The sequence below is a fragment of the Schistocerca gregaria genome, chromosome 9 (genome assembly GCF_023897955.1).
Source record: "Schistocerca gregaria isolate iqSchGreg1 chromosome 9, iqSchGreg1.2, whole genome shotgun sequence".
Taxonomy (NCBI): Eukaryota; Metazoa; Arthropoda; class Insecta; order Orthoptera; family Acrididae; genus Schistocerca; species Schistocerca gregaria.
In genome coordinates, this window is record NC_064928.1 from 146,009,410 (window position 1) to 146,030,827 (window position 21,418).

Genomic DNA, 21,418 nt, shown 5'->3' on the forward strand with positions numbered 1-21,418 from the left:
TCCACCTCTGCCCCTACCCCAAAACCCTGACCTACCCACCCTCCACTCATACCTTCTTCTCCATGTGGACAGCAAAGGACAGGTATACACTCGCACACACACATATCCATCCGCACATGTGTATGTGTGAGTGTGCGGATGGATATGTGTGTGCGTGTGAGTGTATACCTGTCCTTTTTTCCCCTTAAGGTAAGTCTTTCCGCTCCCGGGATTGGAATGACTCCTTACCCGCTCCCTTAAAACCCACATCCTTTCGTCTAATACCATGTCAACATCACTACAACAATCCCATTAAATTTTATTTACTTTCCCTCCGCAAACATGCCTTCACCCTAGCCAGATTACGCTCCCATATTTTATTTACTCAGGCTTGTCTGAAATTTGGCATTACCCCCAAAGGCCTCACACTTAAAGTTCCCATCTCTGGCTGAAATCCTTCTTTCCATCAGTCCTTATACCAGTTCCAAACTGCACAATCCATAGCCCTCACCCGCCTAATCCTTCACCTATACATCGACTCGGCCAATGAACACACCCGTCAACTCCTATCCCAAATCAAAGTCCTCAATCTTTCCTCTCCCACATCCACACCGGCTGTTCATAGCATCCTCCTACAGGCCAACTGCAAATTAGAACAGCATGCCACCCTCCACCTAAAAAAACTATTCAATCTCCTGGTTTCCCACCTCCGGAAAGGCAACTCACTCACCCTCCACAAGCTTTCCAACAAACCTCAACCTCCTCTCATTGCACACAGACCCAGTCTCTCCCATCTACTCAATCTCCCACTTCCAGCTCCACTCCCCCCAACACCTCAAAATTCTAGTCAACACAATCTGGAACCACAACACCCCAATTCAGTAGTTAACCTTTCCTCCAAACCTCTCTCCCAATCCGACATATTTGTCTGCTTGTGTCTGTGTATGTATGGATGGATATGTGTGTGTGTGTGTGTGTGTGTGTGTGTGTGTGTGTGTGTGTGTGCACGCGCGAGCATATACCTATCCTTTTTCCCCCTAAGGTAAGTCTTTCCACTCCCGGGATTGGAATGACTCCTTACCCTCTCCCTTAAAACCAACATCCTTTCATCTTTCCTTTTCCTTCCCTCTTTCCTGACGAAGCGGCCGCCGGTTGCAAAAGCTCAAATTCTGTGTGTGTGTGTTTGTGTTTTATTCATTGTGCCTATCTACCGGCACTTTCCCGCTTGGTAAGTCTTGGAATCTTTGTTTTTAATATATTTTTCCCATGTGGAAGTTTCTTTCTATTTTATATATATAACCATCAAATGATGATTGTCAGCTTCTGAAGAAAATTTATTTAATCTAGTGCTGAAGGTAGGACATTCTTGTTGAACATGGGGTTCCTCTGTAATTGCATGTTCACTGAACGGCAATGGGGACCGCACTGCTTTTGGGCAAGGCAATGCAGGCAGTAGCTCACATTTGACCACACTTGCTGTTCTCAATGTTTTCTGTTTGTAGTGGACACCCACCTCAGTAAAGACATTTTGATGTTAGATGCCTAACCTCCAGCTAACATATTGCATTGCCATTACCCAGCAAACCATCACAGAGATACTCAGGAAACAATTTAAGGTGGTGTGCAAGTGGTGATAAAACAGCATGTCTCTGTAATGCCTGATATAACTGGCACACATATGGCTTGTTACCTGGAAAAATTTACGGGGATGGTAAGACACTCCTAGCATCCCTATGGCAGAGGGTTTTGACTGAAAGGCTGTAACATAAAAGCATAGCTCAGGAATGCAATTTCAACCAAATCTAGTAGGTACTGACTCATTATTTGCATAAAAAAGACTAAGATACCCGTACTACTGCTTGGGATGGAACTGATGATCAGAAGAGGTGCCATGTAGAAATGAGCAAAAGTGGACTGTTGGTATTTATTTCCTACAATTAGTTGACTTGCTGTTCTTTAAGACTATGAACCACAATCTCTCTCATTTGTGTTGTTCAAAGCATCAACCACACTGTATTTTGGGGCCAAAGATTGTGCCATACAATTCAGTACCACAGATACATTTACATAATCAGTTACTGGCAGTATCCAAGTTTACTCACAATTCAGATGAAACTGCAGGACAAAATTCAGTAGAGATACAGACGAAATACGTATACAAATACATGTGAAATATGTGAAAACTTTGTGAAATGTATGCTTATGTGTGTGCAGGTGAAACAGTGGGCAAAACAATATAACCATACAATATACAATATCCTTGTAAAAGTGATCCACATACCATACTACTACTGCTACTGCTGCTGCTGTTGTTGTTGAATAATATGAACAAAATTAACAAAAACACATTTCAATTAATATCAATGCCATTCATGTGCCATATGGCAAAATTTTCTCCTTTCTCTAATATCATAGCTTGAATTTTGACAACAGTGTACACTCATTATATTGACTGCACAGCACTCAATGATTTTGTGCCGGCAATAGAGTTATCTGAGAGCCACTGAAAATTTCAGCAGTTGTCGTAGTGAACCACAAGTAAAATAATTACTGCACAGCATTTTACCTGAGAATACGCTCCTGCTGCTCTGTGTTGACTCTGATAGCATCCAGCCGACACCGGGACTCACTGATAATCCTCTCTCGTTCCACTTCTTCCTTTAGTGCCAGTCGTTCAGCCAGCTCTGAAAGTCGTTGTTCCTAACAGAAACAAAACATTGAGTTTTAATCCATGCTGTCTAATTCAATATAATAATATTCACAAACTGAACTACTGCACTATCAGTGTACCGTTCTTTGCCTCTCAGTGATCTCCATTACGAAATGGCTAAGAAGGTTCATGGTGTATTAATCCAGTTGCAGGTTGCCTATCTAACAGCTTCCAGGGGCAACAAAAATTTGATTTTCAATACTTCATATAATTATTGGCTGATTTCAAAAATTGTAAATGCTGTCATAATCTATTATTGAGAAGTACAAACCTGTGTTAAAAGTGTAAAACAGTATTACATTTAGAAACTGTGTATCTTAAGGCAGTAAAACACACAGCACAAAAATACCCAGACTGTATTTATTCAGTATTTAAGAATGAGAGCACGTAGTGACTTGCAGCAATTTTTCTATGCAATTTCAGACCTTTACAAAACTTTCCTCAGAAGGGCCCACATTCGCCCCCCCCCCCTCCCCCTCCCTCACCACCACCATAGTCAAAAGCGATGAGAGGAAAAAAAATTCATCGCTTTTTACATTTTTGCTGTTCATATAATAGAACTTCTATATTAGGCACAATATTTTAATTATTATTTCTTTACTATTAACTACTCACACTACATTTGTCAGAGAGTATCCATTTATACCACTGAATGTACCTGCAAAATCAAATCATTGTTAACACATAGTTAATCATATCATAAACAATAAGATGCATGAAAAAGTAGGTTTTTCTTAAAGTGGAGTGCAAATTCCCAAGACTATACTCATCCAGTATTTCATGAGAGCACTTTATGAACTAACAAAAACATTTAAACGTAATTTCAGACATTTTCTAACCTTCCTCTCGCTTACATGTTCAATGTCAAATATTTACCACATTAACTTATTTGTAAAGCTGTAATAGTTATGGCTTTCCAGCTATCATTTTAGATACAACATGTTCTTTATGGAGCAGTTGAGAAGCCAGCAGTAACAAGATGATGCAATGTAGTGTGAGGTACCAGAGATAGATGGTCTGCTCAGTATGAGTATCATGAGAAAGACTGCCTGAAACTGCGATCCTTCTCTGTGACTGGGTTTTTACTTGATTTTCAAATTAAAGCATCTCTCAATAGTATGCGGTCATTCCATTATTTCACAAGTATTAATAACCAGCAGAATAATAAACAACTGCTAAACAAAAAGGCAGACGAAGCACTTTGGTGATCTTCGGATCGCGCCCAACTTGGATGGTTGATAAAGCTGTTTGGCTGTAAGATCGGAGCTGGTTTGGCAGTCTCACATGGCAGTGCCAGAGGACAGACTTGCTGTCTGCTGTGATCTGTGTTAGTTAAGACTGCATCATCAATATATCGTTATTCGAACATGTAGTTGAGATCAGTGTGATAGTTGTTACGGAAATAGACAGTTCATTATTTTCTTGAAGAATGGAAATTATCTGTGACTTTAAAGTGGAATGTAATTGTGCAGTTTCTCACGTTCTGCCAATAAAAAGTAAATGGCACTCCATATAAACAAATTATTGGAAATACAGTTATTTCTAAAATAACAGTTCCTCACTGCGAGGTTCTTACAGCCTCAAAATACTGGATTCACGGCCAACATGGAACACATCCACGTGCTGACATTGACAAGAGGACAAATGTAAACATAAGTAGAATGCACAGCCATCATTCTGTAAACTATCATCAGTTGAAGAGTTGTGTGAGTAGAATGAACACCAACAAAGAAAAGGTAGAAATGCTACTCATCTATGGATAATGTAATTCGGCAGAACAGTAATTGCAATACCGTTTTCTTATGTATGGGTACATTTAGTACAGTAGTTTAGTCCTTTTAAATACTATTGCATAGAGTAGGCATACAGTAAAGGCTGTCCTTCCTACAAACTGCATCGACATAACATTTCTTTTATTGTTGTTGTTGTTGAAGGTAGGCGAAATGCTATGCAGGCAGCAGGACTGTACAGAGAGCAATATTCTGCCAAGAACCCACCTTCTCAATGGATGTTTTCTCGTCATGTTGCGACACTTCAGGAAACAGGAAGTTTCAACCCACGACAACGCAGTCGTCACAGCACTGGCACAGACGAAGTTGCTGAAGTTACTATTCTTGCTTCCATTGCTATGAATCCACATGTTAGCACATGACAGCTTGAATACAAGACTGGCATTCCTAAAGCCAGCGTACATAGTATTCTTACACATCACCGATTTCATCCTTACCACCTACATCAAGAATTGCATGGGAATGACTTCCAGAATCGTGTACAGGTTTGTCAGTGGGCACAGCAGCAAATTCTCACCAACCCGAACTTTTTCTCCAATGTTATATTTACCAATGAATGTTCCTTCTCAAACAAAGGTCAGGTAAATACAAGGAACATGCATTATTGGTCCAGTGACAACCCACGACGGCTGACAGGTGGAACATCAGCATCAATGGAAAGCTAACATCTGGTGTGGGATGCTTGGTACTACAATTATTGGCCCTTATTTCATAAATAGTTGTCTAAATGGCACAACGTATGCCACCTTCCTCATACGAATTCTTCCTCCTCTTCTGGATGAAGTGCCGCTAAGAACCAGAATGCTTATGTGGTATCAACACGATGAATGTCCAGCACATTATGCCTTGTGTGCACATCGTGTTCTGAACCAAAGGTATCCTGCAAGATGGATTGGTTGAGAAGGAACAGTTGCCTGGCCTATTATGTCTCCTGGTTTAAATCCTCTGGTCTTTTTTTCTTTGGCGATGCATTAAAGACATTGTCTATCGTGATATTCCAACAACTCCAGAGGACATGCAGGAAGGTATCGTGCTTGCTTGTAATTCTCTTCACCAGGCAACACTGGAAGCAGTACATAATTCTTTCATTCAATGAGTGCCCCAGTGTATCAGTGTCCAGGGTCACCACTCTGAGCACCTTTGAATGTTCTACTCCTGGGAAATGGTAAAGGAGAGTCAAAGTCAATTTTGTGTCATGTTTTTACTTGGTTTTCGTTTATTTTCTGACAACTCCAGCAAGTGGACGAGTTTGTGATCCCGGGTCCAAAGTCATTGATGTGTTATGTAATTAATAACGTTGTGTTTGTGAATGGTACACAGTGATACATTTTTAAATATGTCTTTAGGAAAGGAAATGAATTACCAAATAAAAAATACATACCACTGTTCATATCTTTGTAAAAAACAAAGCTACAATGAAGGCAATCGTGCTGATTGATGTCCCCCTGATGCCTAAAGAACATTTGCTTGAAACATTTTGTAATTTGCATCTGGACAAACAGTTATTTAGGGTGGTCATGATAAATGGGACACCCTATATATATACATCCCTCTTCCTCTCGCTTTTTCAACTTGCCTTAAAGTAATCAGATGTCTTATGCTATTTTGTATGCAGAGGTTCAATTCTTTACAGAATTAGAGCTTTATTAGTATTTTACAATTGGATAGGGGGCTTCCCCCTAGGGACATCTTTGAGGACACTGAAAAGGAATGTCACACTGAATGTTGTTATGGGAACAGCAGAATACTTCAATGAAGCAGATGCTCATCTTATTCAAATGCAAACAACAGCATCCAATGCAACACCTAAGAAACTTCCAATAATTACTATGACAGGAAAGCCTAAAATATAACAGTTTTGTGGATATCAGTTAAAGTGGGTGACTACAAAATTAAAGGCACAAAAATGTAAGAGTTGAAAATGGTATTTTCACATATCAGATGGTGATTTCAGAAGTAGCATTTTTACAGTTTCAATTGCAAATTTTCATACTTGTTTGCATTAATTTTATTTGACAGGATAATCATCTTCACAGATATCTCTTACTGGAAGCTTGTGACCATACGGGTTGGACCCTATATGACTGGAAAGCCATGGCCTGGTAGGGTTCAACTGTGCAGACCCCATGAAGCCATGGACCCAGGTTGCCAACTAGGCACTGCAAAAGCTGGTGGTGACTCCATAATGGTGTGTTCTGTATTTACATGGATGGACTGGGTTCTCTGGTCCAACTGAACTGATCATTGACTGGAAATAGTTATGTTCGGCTACTTGGAGACCATTTGCATCCATTCACGGACTTCCATGTTTCCTAACAGCGATGGAATTTTTATGGGTGACAATGTGCTGTGTCATCAGGTCAAAATTGTTCATGATTGGGTTGAAGAACATTCTGGACAATTCAAGTGAATGATTTGGCCACCCAGATTGCCCAAGATGAATCCCATCAAACATTTATGGACATAATCGAGTGCTCAGTGCGTGCACAAAATTCTGCAACAGCAACACCTTCACAATTATGGACAGCTATAGAGGCAGGATGGCTCAATATTTTCGCAGGTGACTTCCAATGACTTGTTGAATCCATGTTATGTTGAGCTGCTGCACTACACTGGGCAAAAGAAGGTCCAACACAATACTAGGAAGTATCCCATGACTTTTTTCACCACAGTGTATGATGTATGTTGCTGGGAGATCAATAAAAACAAAACCATTTCTATGGACAATCTTGTGGTTGAAGTCAATACTTCCTTGCAGAAATTCCTTCTACATTTAACCTGAGCTATCTGTAAAGTTGTTATAGAATGTTTATCCATAAATCATTTTGTTCACTTCTCAATACCATTATATAAAAAACAAAGATTCCAAGACTTACCAAGCGGGAAAGCGCCGGTAGACAGGCACAATAAATAAAACACACAAACACACACACAGAATTTCTAACTTTCGCAACCGACGGCTGCTTCTTCAGGAAAGAGGGAAGGAGAGGGAAAGACGAAAGGATGTGGGTTTCAAGGGAGAGGGTAAGGAGTCATTCCAATCCCGGGAGCAGAAAGACTTACCTTAGGGGGAAAAAAGGACAGGTGTACACTTGCACACACACACACATATCCATCCGCACATACACAGACACAAGCAGACATTTGTAAAGGCCTTGTGTCTGTGTATGTGCAGATGGATATGTGTGCGAGTGTACACCTGTCCTTTTTTCCCCCTAAGGTAAGTCTTTCCGCTCCCGGGATTGGAATGACTCCTTACCCTCTCCCTTAAAGCCCAATCTCTCAATACCATTAGTTACAATCTGAGACAGATGGCTTTAAGAACTTCTATAAATATCCTTTCTGTTACAACATGTCAATGTCTTTGTTGTTTTAAAAATTAAATTTAAGAAAAGCAGTTTGATGCCAAGAGCAAGTGTATACTTAATAATAAAATTACATATTTATTTCTACATGAAAACTGATGATGTGTCATAAAACTTCATGCAAATACAAAGTTGCATTCAGAATTAATCATCCTTATTTCAGTATGGCACACTGCACACCACAGACCCAAACCAACAACTGCAAATGAGTTAATACTTATATACTCACTCATGAGCCATTAATTAGAGATGATTTCCTAGAAGCACATGACAACCCCTTTTCAACCAATTGATAACAGTGACCCACTGATAACAGTGCCTTGCTGAGGACTTGACCCTGATCTATGACCACCCAACTTCTATCTAGAACTCAAGGAGACTGGCCAAGGTCAGGTGCAAAATACACACATATCATTTGATGGCAACCCAGATGTTCTCGGTAGGACTAAGGTTGGACCTCTCAAAGCCACATGAGTAACCTCATTTCTGTAGCTCATTCTTCAAACCTTTCTGAAAATTCAAGAGAGAATGCATATGTCACCTGTGGCATGCTAGTAAAGCCTTCATATCAACCAGGATACTGTATCGAGTTCTTTGGGAGGCAGGCACTCGTCGGGCACTGTCATGTTGACAAGGTAGGTTGAGTGCAAGTGCAGTTCTGAGAGCCATTAAGTAGAAGCCGAGAGTCAAATACAGAGGAAGTAGAGAGACTCTCGAGTGAAGGTAATTAAAAGTGAGGTAGAAGATCAGAAAAGGAAGTGAGATAAAGAGCAACATGTTTATTAAAGAATTCAGGGGAAGGTAACACAATATGAAGTTATGAAGGAAGCTGTGTTCAAGTGGCTGATGTCTTTAATATTAACAACTGAGTGCGCACAATAAGAAAGGGGGATGCAGCAGGGCAGTGGAGAGCAGCCTAGTTTTCTGTGGTTGTGGTGAGCTTTTGATACATAGTGGAGCAGCCTACTGTACATACACTGAAGAATAGGCCTGCCATCTGCCCCAGTTACTTACATCAGGCTGTGCATGGCTTATGGCAGTGGCAGTTTCCTGTCTCCTGTGCAGATGACTTCCACTACAGCTAGTTTTTACGATGTCTGGGGAACGGGTAGAACTAGTGTGTAATGAACCTCTTCTGTATGACACACGTCACTCAGTCTTTCCCTCAATTTTTCAAAATTTCCACACCACTCTAAACTGATTTGCCCACAATCCAAAAACACATCCAACCATTTGTACTGCTTGTGACAACCTGCTGCAACATTCCCCACTTATCAGGAAGAGAGAGAGAAAAATTGTGTCGTATTCTCAAGGAATGGAAATGCCTCATCCCTCACTAGAGCATACAACACTACTTCTCTTTGATAATGTATTTGTTGTTCTGGTACAGACACTTCACCTGTTCCGTAACTAACTTTTGTCTCCAACAAACTACTTGTCAATACATTTCAACCAAAATATTGATACATTGAGCCTACATATATTGTAGTAAAGTACAGTTCACATCAAATGTCATCTAACTACAACAGAAAAATAATTCTGACAGTTATAACAAGAGGATCCCGACTTAGCTCATTTAATTAGAGTTATATGTTTGCCTCTACTGTGTCGTAAAAGTGTCAAAAATCCACTAGTTTTGAACAATTAACCAAATTTTTTCCACATTTCTTGAGTTGTCTGTGTTAGGAATATGTTATTTCACTAACAATTTGAAAGACTGTTTCGTCATTCATTCTGCAGTTACAACCAATACTTTTGCAGGACTTACCAGAATTGAAATACCTGGAAGAAATTAAGCTGTTACAAGATTGTCACTCAAAGCTCCACAGATGAAACTGTGCAAATTTCACAGAAAGGCATTTAGAAGCAAAATAAGTAAAAATGGTTCTGTAGGTAGTATTTACATGCCACAGAGATATGAAAAACAATGCAATGTTTAACTAAATTCATGATGAACAGTTACCAGCTTCTATGTAAATTCTGCTGTTTGTCAACCTAAGAACTTCATTTTGTTTTCTGTTAGAACTAAAGACATTCTTAAGCTGAATGTCAGAAAAATCACACTACTACAAATGGTCTGTGACACCTGCATTTTTTCACGCATTTGCTTTGCTAAAAAGCTCTTTTTAGAACATCTATAATGGAAAATCCTGAATGGAATGTAACAGTTATGAAAAGGATAGTTGCTGCTCACCATACAGCAGAGATGCTAAGTCGCAGATAGTCCTACCTGTGACTCAGTATCTCTGCTATACAGTGAGTAGCAACTATTCTATTCTTAGAGCCTGAAAGATGCTACAGCAGAAGAAGACCTTCAATGTGACAACCACGTTCAGATTCCAAGCTGTAATACATCTTACTATAGTAGAATGGTGCTTCTGAGAGTGGATTCCTAGCAATTGCAAACTTAGAGTTAGTGCACTATGGCAATTGCCGGTAACTGTGCTGACTGCCTGTGTGATCCTGGCCTATGTAGTGCTGCCCTGTGTCCCAGCCTAATTGTCTTGAGGCCTATGGCGAAAGCCTGTAACTATTGGCTTTACTGCAGACACAGTGCAACCTTTCCACCTACTACCTGAGAAAGATCCTCAGTTTTCATTTGACAGCAGCATCAGTAGACATGGGCCTATCGCAGAGGGTCTAGAACGAGGAGGAATTCCTGCTCTTATGCAGGGTTGAATGCGGAAGCTCTGGGGCTGGAATCTATGGTCCACTTGCTAGGCCACAATGTTTAATTTAGCATTCAGGAATTTTCATGGGAAATATTTCAGAGGGACACTAACAAGAGTAAAAATATTTTTATAAAGACAATGGTAATTGTGAATGAGGACTGAAGTACTGTTAGACTAAAATCATTATCTAATAAATAGTGACTTTAATTATAAGTGGTTTGTATAATCAGTTATATACATAAAATCAGAGTGTATGTGTGTTTCTTATACCCAGCAGCTCTCCCAAACCCCTTGTTCAGTCTCAACCAAATTTGGCACGGAAACAGCAGGCCTCACAATTATCAAGCACTGTGGAGTTTCTAACATCTTAGCTCCAATAAGAGCAGAGATATGGGCAAAAACTCATTTTTCCTGGCCCCTGGTGTATAGGTTGCCCCTGTGTGACAGGCATTTTGTGTGTGGATAGTATTAGCCTGCCTTACTGCCCAGCTTTGCAGTGCAGACTGTACAACAGGGGTAAGAAACAGTTTTACGACCCTTGATGTGTAGGCTGTCCTGCGTGACAGGAGTGTTGTATCGGAGCAGCACACATTTACGTTATCAATCTACTTTGCAGGGCAGCTTAAATGTCAGGGCCGGAAAAAACCGTTTTCGAGCCCCATATGTGTAGGGTGCCCAGTATGACAAGTGTGTTGTGGAAGTAGTGTTGGCCTTCTTTATAGACCTGTTTTGCAAGGGCTATATGTGTGAGTGGACATGCGTGAGGAAAGTTTGAGATAGACAAAGAAGGGGACAGACATGGATGGAAGACAGGGCAGGATAGATAGGGACAGAGGTGGATCAGGAGGGGATGGCCAAAGAGTAGGTCAGAAGAGGGTGGACAGAGAGAGGGAAGAAGGAGGGAGAACAAAGAGGCAAGATAAGGGACAAAGAGAGTAGAAAGAGGAGAAATGGATAGGGAGAGGAGACAAGAGGAGATCGACATACAGAGGGGGAGTGGAGGAGATGGTTAGTGAGGGGGGAGGAGTATACAGACAGAGGGTATGGAGGAGGAGATGAACAGGGAGAGGTGGGAGGAGGAAGAGATGTGTGCAACATATTTACACAAGTGAAGATGCGGGGAAAAGGCTCGTTACCAAATACAACCTAAAACACTATGTTATATGTTAAATTTCAATAAAAAGTGCTGCAAATTATTACATAAGATCAAAGCAGTAACACAAGATTGGAAATGCAGTAAGGGTAAGTACTAATACATTTCAATGAAATTTTCCCCATTTCCTCACATTACCCTGCCTTCCCACATTAATTTGCTCAGTGACAGTGTGAGCAATTGTCAGCTGTACCTGCTCCGCCTCCAGCTCCTGTACAGCAGCATCCACCTGCGCCTGGAGCTTCTCCCGGTGCAGCCGGACAGTCTCGGCTGCCTGCCGCTCCATCTCCTGCAGCCTCTCCTTGAGCCGCAGGTTCGCCTCCTTCCTCACGTCCACGTCGATGCTGGTCCCACTGCTGGTGGTCGTGGTCGCGGTGGTGGTGCACGCTACCGTGTCTTCCGGCTTCCCCTGGCCTTCCTACGAGGTGACGGGTAAGTGAGAGTTGTCACTGCATCATTATAAAACTTCTTATAGGTAAAACAAAGCAAAAGCTCTTTATTTGTGTGGTTATCATGGCCATAACTGCTGACTAATTATTCAATTAAAACATGTGGAGGAAACTATTAAGATGAGTGTATTTATTTTACCATACGTATTTCATTTAATTTTTTAAAACACAGTCACTGGTTGCAAACGTTTAGTCAGATGAGCATAAGCAAACATTAGTGGTGCAACAATTATACAGTCACATTTTATGGCAAGAATATGTCGTGCTCCAACGCAGGGTGACAGCAGTGTCAAATGTAAGAATTCCTGGACAATGTGTGCACAGAGATGAACTACCACAACATTCAATATTATTAAACTAAGGACAAAACTAAAGTTAAACCTGACACAAACTGGTTTACATAAATTCAGCAAAAGAATAAAAACAATGTTGGAGCATTACACTGGTAACATTCTTCCTGCACAAGTTATTATTTTTGGCTGAGCAATGTAATTTGTACAGTACGGGATGAGAAGGAAAGACTGATTCTTGTCTTTCCTTCTCATCCCGTATGGTAAGTCTCCCCTGACCCACGGCTCTGGGTGACTTTCTCAAAATCTACCCTTTTCCTAGGCCTTTCCAGTCCTTTTCCTTCACCCTTCTTCCATCCTCTTCAACCCTTCTGCCTGAAGGACGAACCACTGGCTCTGAAAGCTTGCCAATTACAACCATCTTATGCGTGTGTGTTCTGCTGCCGCTTGGTGAGTAGATATTTTATCTATCCAATTAAATAATATTCTTCTACATTTGTTTTACAGGTGCTTGAAAATGACAAGCTGTCAAAATTAGCTAGTCAAACAATTTAAATATAGATTGTCCACATTACAGCCTACTACAGAGCATGTTTACTTTTATTAAACATCATTATTTGTTTCAAAGAGATGTAGACTCTTGTTTACAAATGAAACAGTATCTTGAATGTTATGCATGGGACATGCACTATTCCCAGTTCTTTGAAGATTGGCTTGGTAGGTGCTTGTGATGGCAATCACTTGACAATTTCTTTTCACAGAAAAAATATTTTCTTGTGTGTTGATCCCAAAACAGGGAGCCATACAAGATGACTGAGTTGACCAGAACAAAGTACATAGTTCTAAAGTTAGTCAAGTCATGTCTTTGACTGACAACTCTCAAGGCATAGCAAGGGCTACCCATTTTGCACGGATTCCATGGTAGTGTGTTATCTACCCATGGCCCGAGGAATTTAGTATCACAGGACTATCCAATAGCTTTATTGTTCATAACTAATGGTTCTACAGAGTCCACCAGAAAAATGTATACATATTTTAAGGAATGAAAAGTATTTATGTGTTTATTTTACATTTAATAATTGATCACACATGTTGTACAACCTTCAGTTTAGCACATGGTTACTTTAAATGTTCAACATGTTCACTGTTGGTGGCTATACATTTAACAGAACAACGAGCAGTCACCGCAACTCGTCAGTCAATGTTACAGTGGAGATCACTGCACATGTCGCTGTAATCTTATGGTGAAGTTTCTCAAGGGTGCATGGCTTACGTTGATAGACATTATCTTTCACAATTCCCCACAAGTAAAAGTCCACAGGTTTTAGATATGGTGACCGTGGAGGGACTCAATGGGCCCTCTTGGTCCAATCCAATGACCCCGGAAAATTGTCGGTATAGGAAAGCTCGTACGGATTGGTGGAAGTGTGGTGGTGCCCCGTCCTGTTGGTAGAAGACCTCTTCATCAGCTCCATAAAGTGCATGTATACCTCCAAAATTGGTATGTGTAACATTTCCAGATACACTTCTCCAGCGACAGTAGCATCAAAGACAAAGGGTCCTACTAAGCCCCTTGATGATAGTCCACACCACACATGAACAGGGAGTTGCTTCATAACCTGGGTTGTGAGTAACTAAATCCACTTTCCCTTCTTCCCTTTCTTTCCCCTCTCTCCTCCCTGATGAAGGAACATTTATTCCAAAAGCTAGGAACTTAAATTTTTGGTTGTTTTTTGTGTTTCTATCGGCTGTACTGAGCTGATGTAAGTACTGGCCAGCCCCTCTATCTCTTTGTTAGTAATTGATGCTATATCTAAATAGATTATTGTTCGTTCATGTGTTGTTATTTCTACCAGCTGCCCTCTGTTTGATAGATCTTACTGAAGCCACTCATTGCAAACTCCTCTTATACTATAAGCATTCAGCTTGCATAGGAGCAGTGTGTGATTGACCACAAGGGAGTGCTGAATAGTAATGGCTCCAAAATTTTTATGTGAAAACTCTTAAAGTTTTTAAATGAAACAAACTTTATTAACTTTTTTCTGAAGTTGCACATACATTCACAGAAGCACAACTCACACAGACATGACCACTGGCTCTGTGGTCACAGTGACTTATTACATAATGCTGCTCGATTTCTACAGCACAATGTTTAATGTGTTTTCAATATATAAGTAGTCAATTCTGTTGCATTTGCTGAATATGGTGCCCTCCTTAACAAGTATCAGGTTGCCACATGTTTTTATTTCTGAGCCACTGCTCTGAGAAAGAAACAACACCAATTTGTATTCTCTCTCTCTCTCTCTCTCTCTCTCTCTCTCACACACACACACACACACACACACACACACACACACAGAGGCTCTCAACTCCACAGCTTTGGCAACACACCAAAAATGAGTAAGTTATTTTTTTATGATCAAAGTACATACCAAAATATCTTACGACTGAAAAGAAGCATGAGGGATTGTTCATATTAAGACTGAATTTGATAAAAGTTCCAGAATGTCAGTTCAATAGTATAATGCACGTTTATCTACAAACAAATGGATAGATGCTATACATCTTCAAGTCCAAAGCAGTTTAGAGTGTTTCTGTCTCTAATATTCTTTTTCTGGAATAAGATGGAAGAAACATAGCTAGGTAGGTATTGGTTGAATGTTGTCCCATTGGCACAGACATAGTTAGAGATGGAGCATACCTCAGGTACATAGGAGGGAAATTGGGCATGGGATCAAGCTGCCTGTATTACCCCCTTGAGTGACCTACAGGGACCGTGAAAAATTTATAGCAGGGTGACTCTAAGTGGATTTGTAGCATCTTGTATTGAAATACAAGAGTAGACTTGTAAATACTGCACGACCTTGCACAGTGGAATAAAGATGGTGCTATCTGAAAAGGACGAGCCAATTAAAGCATTATACTATATTCAAATTTTTCACTAAATTAACCTGGGACCTATTTCCAAATGTCAAGGTTATCTCAAAAATACCAGCTTGTTTCTGCAGTACAATCTACCTCCACAAAAGGCTCTCTGCATGTATCTGGCCTTTGAAAAACACAGGCAAGATTTTCATATTCTCTTACTCACTATGTGCAAATTATTTAGTTGTGCAGAAAAAATAAGCAGGACCTTCTTGTACGAAATTAGTGCACTTAAATTTTGAATTGGGATACGTTTTCACCAGAAATCATAGTTTTTGAGTTATTCAAGAAAAACATATAAAAGTGACCTTCAAACATGTTGTTCACAGTTCTCCCTCCTACCACTGTACAAAAATTTGTGACTACGTGAACTATTTCCCATATTTGATCTGTTTTGGTCTTCATTGACTGGCCTTATTATGTCACCTGCTTATCTCATTCTTTAGAAATTGTAGAATAGGCATTTAAATAAATTTTGCCAAACATTTTTGTGAACTTAAACAGTAGAAAACAATCAATTACATCACTGTATTAGCCAGGCCTTGTGACTATGAAACTTCGTTGCTTGGAAGCGTTAAATTTGGACTGAACTGTCAACACAATTTTTGTGCAGTGTTTAGAAAAGTCATTCTTCTTTCATTACTGTCATGGGAATGTTGAAATTAATAATGAAGGTCACTTTTGCATGACTTGAAAACTGTGGACTTCAGCACCTGTACAAAGTTTAACTACATTAAATTTCCCACATAAAGGTCCTGTTCATTTTTTTTAGAACTAATAGTGTGCACACAGTGAGTGAGAGAATATGGAAGTCTCACCAGCTATGACACTGCAGGTAGACACTGGCAGGGGCAGCTGAATCACCCACTGTGTGTGTGTGTGTGTGTGTGTGTGTGTGTGTGTGTGTGTGTGTGTGTGTGTGTATGTGTGTCAAACCTTGGCTCACTTTGCAAATGGTAAATCAGACAAATAATCCTTCTTCTTCTTTTTTTTGCTGGTGGAAGTGAATATGGCCAGAGTGCAAGCTTACCCGAACCAGTTTTGGCAGTGGACTACTGTCAGATGTTGATGCAGTTCCATTGGCCATGTCCCTTTCTGGTGAAGTTTCTACAGTCTCACTTCTACTTAGGGCTAGTCCTGCAGCACTGTTGCCTCCTAAGCAAATGAAAGCCAGTTAACAGAGTCCAGTTTAAAAATTAGCTAGATACATACAGTGTGATTTAAAAACATTTACAAACTCACACAGCACATCGGGCACACAACAAGGATGAGAAATCGCACAGCAACCAGGGGTTGCAAACACCATGTTGCTACAGCCCAGAGAGGGCATTGCTACACAAACACAGGTGGAGTGCATGGAGATCATGACCATTCATGCTGTGGAAGCATTGGGAGTAACACAGCTAGTTGCATGTACTGCAAAATGGCTGGCATTTATTTGATTTATGGCATGGCCAACTGCAATGAGCAAGAAGCCGTGCAATTGCATTGTGCAACATATCCAGATATAAAGATGCCATGCTACACATTATCTGCCAACCTCCATCATTAAAACAGACAGTTGCAGCAAAAGAAAGTATTCTCAAAAGGGTGCAGCATCAACAAGTACACAAGGTGTATCCCGAGCCACTCATATCCGCCAACCCTCCGTCCTGTGGATTGTACATGACAAAGGACTGCATCCGTTTCATTTCCATCGCATCCAGGCACTGCAACCGATAGACTACAACACGTGCGTGGGATTTGTGGGGGGGTTTCTGTAGGAGCTCACTGCAGATTGAAGCTTCACAGTGAGTGTCCTCTCCAATGATGAGGCTGCACCCTCACTCAAGGGTGTGAGGAATGTTCACAACCTCCATACATGGGTGGAAGTGGACCCACATGCTACATGTACACATGCCTTACAATGCAAATTTACTCTTAATGTGTGGCCTAGATTCACTGGAGACTGTTTAATTGGACCATACAGTGTTCTGAACCAACTCGATGATAGCATGTATCTCGTATTTTTGCGAGAGGTTCTGCTGGACATGCTGAATGACGTTCCCATGCCTGTTTGATGCCACATTCAATTTCAGCACAACAGAGTCCCTGCACATATCAGCAGACAAGTCAGTACATATCTGCAGGCAACGTTTCCCGGCCACTGGATTGGTCACAGTGGGCCAATCGCATGGCCACCACGATCACACAATATGCCCCAAATTGATTTTTTCCTGTGTATGAAACACCTTTTACATGCCAGAGGACCTAGTGGGCAGCATGGATGTGGCAGCAGGATGTCTCTGAGAGACACCAGGAATCTTTGAGAGACTGCAGCACCATTCAACGCAGCATTAATTTCAGGAGCATCTCGATGCATCTTGAGAAAACTTTGACCATCTCCTGTAGTGGGTATCCATTTATAGCATGTGACTATATAGCTGCAATACCATTTAGTAGCCCTGGATAGCCTTTGCAACCCCTGGTTACTATGTGGTTACTGATTCTTGCAGTATGCCTGATATGCTGTATCAGTTTGTAAGTATTTTTTAATAACCTTGTATATTGTATTTGTAATGACAACAAAATAAAAAATAATATTCAAGACAGAAATGTACAAAACAAATCATTTTCCATTGTTAAGCAAAAAATCAGATGGTACTGCTGATAAGACTGAATATCTAAGTGGGATCTATTTTAATGACAAAAAATGAGGTTTAGAAAACAAATACACTGACAGGAAAAAAAATTGCAACACTACAGAGTGTGCATCATAAACAAGAGTTCAGAATTTCAAAGAGTTTATTCAAGTTGACACTGTCAAAAGCTTTCTCCAAATCTAAAAAAAGCTATAACTTTAGATTTGCCTTTCCTTAAGCTATCTTCTAAGATAATTCGTACGGTCAGTACTGCAAGCATGTTCCTTTAGTTCTCCAAAATCCAAACTGATCTTCCCCAAAGTCAGTTTCTACCATTTTTTTCATTATTCTGTAAAGAATTCGTGTTATTACTTTACAATGATGACTTACTAAACTGATAGATCAGTAATTTTCATGCCTGGCAGCACCTGCTTTCTTTGGAAGTAGCACTATTACATTCTACTTGAAGTCTGAGGGTATTCTGCATGCCTCCTATGTCTTGCATACCAGGTGGAACAGTTTTGTTAAGACTGGCTGTCCCAAGGATATCAGAAGTCTTGAGGGAACATCATCTACTCCAGGAGCCTTGTTTCATCCTAGGTTTCTCAGTACTCTGTCAAATTCTTCCCTCAGAATCATATGTCATACCTTCTATCTCACCTTCATCTACACCCTCTTCTCTCTATATAATATCGCCTTCAAGTGCATATACCTTGCACAGCCCTTTCATATACCAGTTCCGCCTTTCAGCTTTCTCTGCTTTGCTTAGTATTAGTTTTCCATCTGAGTTCTTGGTATTCATACAACTGCTTTCCTTTTCTCCAAACAGCTCTTTAATTTTCTATAGGTAGTAGCTATCTATCCCCTAGCTATATATGCTTCTATATCCTTACATTTGTTCTCTAGTCATTCCTGTCAATCTCATTTTTTAGAAATTTTCATTTCCTTTTGCTTGCTTCATTTGTTTCATTTTTATTATCTACTATACTATATAAATGTACTATTTTTACAAAGATGAGTGTAAAACTGCAGTTTTTCCTTTGCCACACAAATCTGTATGGGACAGCACATTATTTTTGTAATAGTAATCACTTTTGCTTGCTCAGATAACCCTAACTTAGCTACATATTATAAATGGTGTGTGAATTTCTTACACTCATAATAAATAATGTGAAGGACAAGCTCATCACACATATGAATTCAATTAGTTAACAGAAGATGTGGTCACTGATGGGCACTTTCAGTTAATTATTGAATGATGATATGTTGTTTTGTTTTATATTTCTGATTGATTGTTGGAAACCTGGAAACATCACAGCTTCACTTTGCAGGTTTGTGAGTCAAATTTTTAGTGAAAAACATCATTGCCATTGTGTACTGATCTGGAACGACAAGATTAAGAATATATGCACTAGCATTTTATTATAAGTGTACCAAATACTGTGGGAAGAAAACAGTTCAAGAGATATATTGCACCATATTACTGATGCAGAATAGAAATCAACAATTACTCAATTTATGTAAATGCCAGTTTCTCATCTTTCAAAGTGCAAGGAGATATGGTTCTTATCTTAAATTATGCGGTGTGCACTACCTGACAGGAAGTATCTGGACACCCCTACATAATGCAGAATTGACCATTAGATGTCATGAGAGGCAGACTCAGCACTATGAAAGGAGGCGGGCAGTATTGTGTAGTCAGTAAGGACGCAGTGACAGCAGAATGGGTCAGTCAGGACAGCTCAGTGGCTTCGAATGTGGACTACTCATTGACTGTCACCTGAATAAGAAATGCATCATGGACATCTAAACCTTTCAATTGCCACACATGTCAACTGTTGGTGATGTGACTGTGAAGTCAAAATGAGGACGAACTACCACAGCTAAACTAAGACAGGCAGACCTAATGTAATCATGGACAGAGACCATCGAGCATTGCAGAGGGTGGCTGTAAAAATTTAGTTCACCACATAGAAGATATTTCATAATCAAATTCAGTTATCAGCTGCACAATTATTTTTATTTCACTTCACCAGTTCCAATAGATTTTGCTTTAGCGGATGTCAATATCTTCTTCCAAAGAAACATAATGCCATGAGATGTCCAAAAATGTACATATTCTACATGATAATTATAAAACGCAGATTGAGAGATTGATTATTTACAGTAAATGAATCATATTTACATAAATAGCCAAAAAATTTAATTGTGCAATTGATGACTAACTTTGATTCTGAAATACACTCACGGAAAAAAATTGCAACACCATGAAGGAGTTGTCTTTAGCATACAGCTAATACACATACTACACTTTTCTTTCACTAATCCATCTAGAGCTCTCTTTGTGGCTCTCATGCACTGTACATAGCAGTATACAAACCACTGATGCAGCAGTGTACCAGAAATTGTACCGGCCTAAATCTGATGATCATCTAGGCTGAAACACATCACAGTACATTGTGCAGTCTACATGGAAATTGAACTTAAAGTGTTCAACACAGCTGTGAACTCTAAGTGGATTTTATATCTACTCCTTTTTTTCATTTTTAACTTCAAGAGGTAGTCACAAATCTTTAATTAACTTGAAAAAATACAGTTATGTAATCAATTTTTATGAGCAAGTACACGTCTCCAGTCTTGACACACACTGAATTCACCATGTCATGGTACCACAGCCACAACACACAAACAAAGTGGAACATTGAAAGATTTTTTTTAGAACTGGGAGAGGGAGCAATGCTGCAACAATCCATATTGAGTTTATTGAAGTGTACAACAACAGTGCGACATCATATGACACAGAGGGTAAACTGCACAGATACTTCCACTGTGGTCAAGCAAATCTGAATGACACAACAAAGAACACCTCTCTGGGAAGGACCGGAAATAGTGACTGTCTGTATGTCTCTGTATAAACCCTAATATCTCGTCCTCTGTCTCTTCGGTTCTTATGCAAAATGTAAAATAGCAGTAGTAGAAGCATTTGGCACTCAGTTCCAAATGCCAGTTCTCTAAATTTTCTCCGTGGTGTTTCATAAAAAGATTGTCATCTTTCCTCCAATTGAGTCCATGAAGCATCTGCATAATACTCACACGTTGACTCACCTTACTGGTAACAAATCTGAATTTCTTCAGTGTCTTCCTTTAAACTGACCTGGTGGGGACCCAAAATTCTTAAGCAGTACTCAAGGATGAGTGACACTAGCATTATGTAAGTAGTTTTCTTCACAGATGTGCTACACTTTTTCAAAAAATGACGCAATAAACAAGAATGCCATTCACCGTCCCTATTACCGATCATACCTACTTTGTAACATTATGCCTAGATATTTAATGAACCTCACAGTGTCCAGCAGGATACTACTGACACAGAACTCAAAACATTAGATGATTATTTTTCCTACTCATCTGCTGTAACTTATGTTTTTCTAGATTCAGAGAAAGCTGTCATTCTTTACACCAAA

The 21,418-nt window shown here is 39.9% G+C and overlaps 1 protein-coding gene across 3 annotated transcripts in view; it reads right to left on the bottom strand.

Moving 5' to 3' along the window:
* Positions 1 to 21,418, bottom strand: part of LOC126292231 (centrosomal protein of 164 kDa) — a 625,143-nt gene that overhangs the window by 115,234 nt on the left and 488,491 nt on the right. For all 3 annotated transcript variants that reach the window (XM_049986106.1, XM_049986107.1, XM_049986105.1), the window contains exons 11-13: positions 16,364 to 16,488; positions 11,863 to 12,087; positions 2,546 to 2,679 (exon numbers count right to left, since the gene is read on the bottom strand). In XM_049986106.1, the coding sequence (XP_049842063.1) occupies positions 2,546 to 2,679; positions 11,863 to 12,087; positions 16,364 to 16,488 (484 nt within the window). The remainder of the gene's footprint in view (positions 1 to 2,545; positions 2,680 to 11,862; positions 12,088 to 16,363; positions 16,489 to 21,418) is intronic.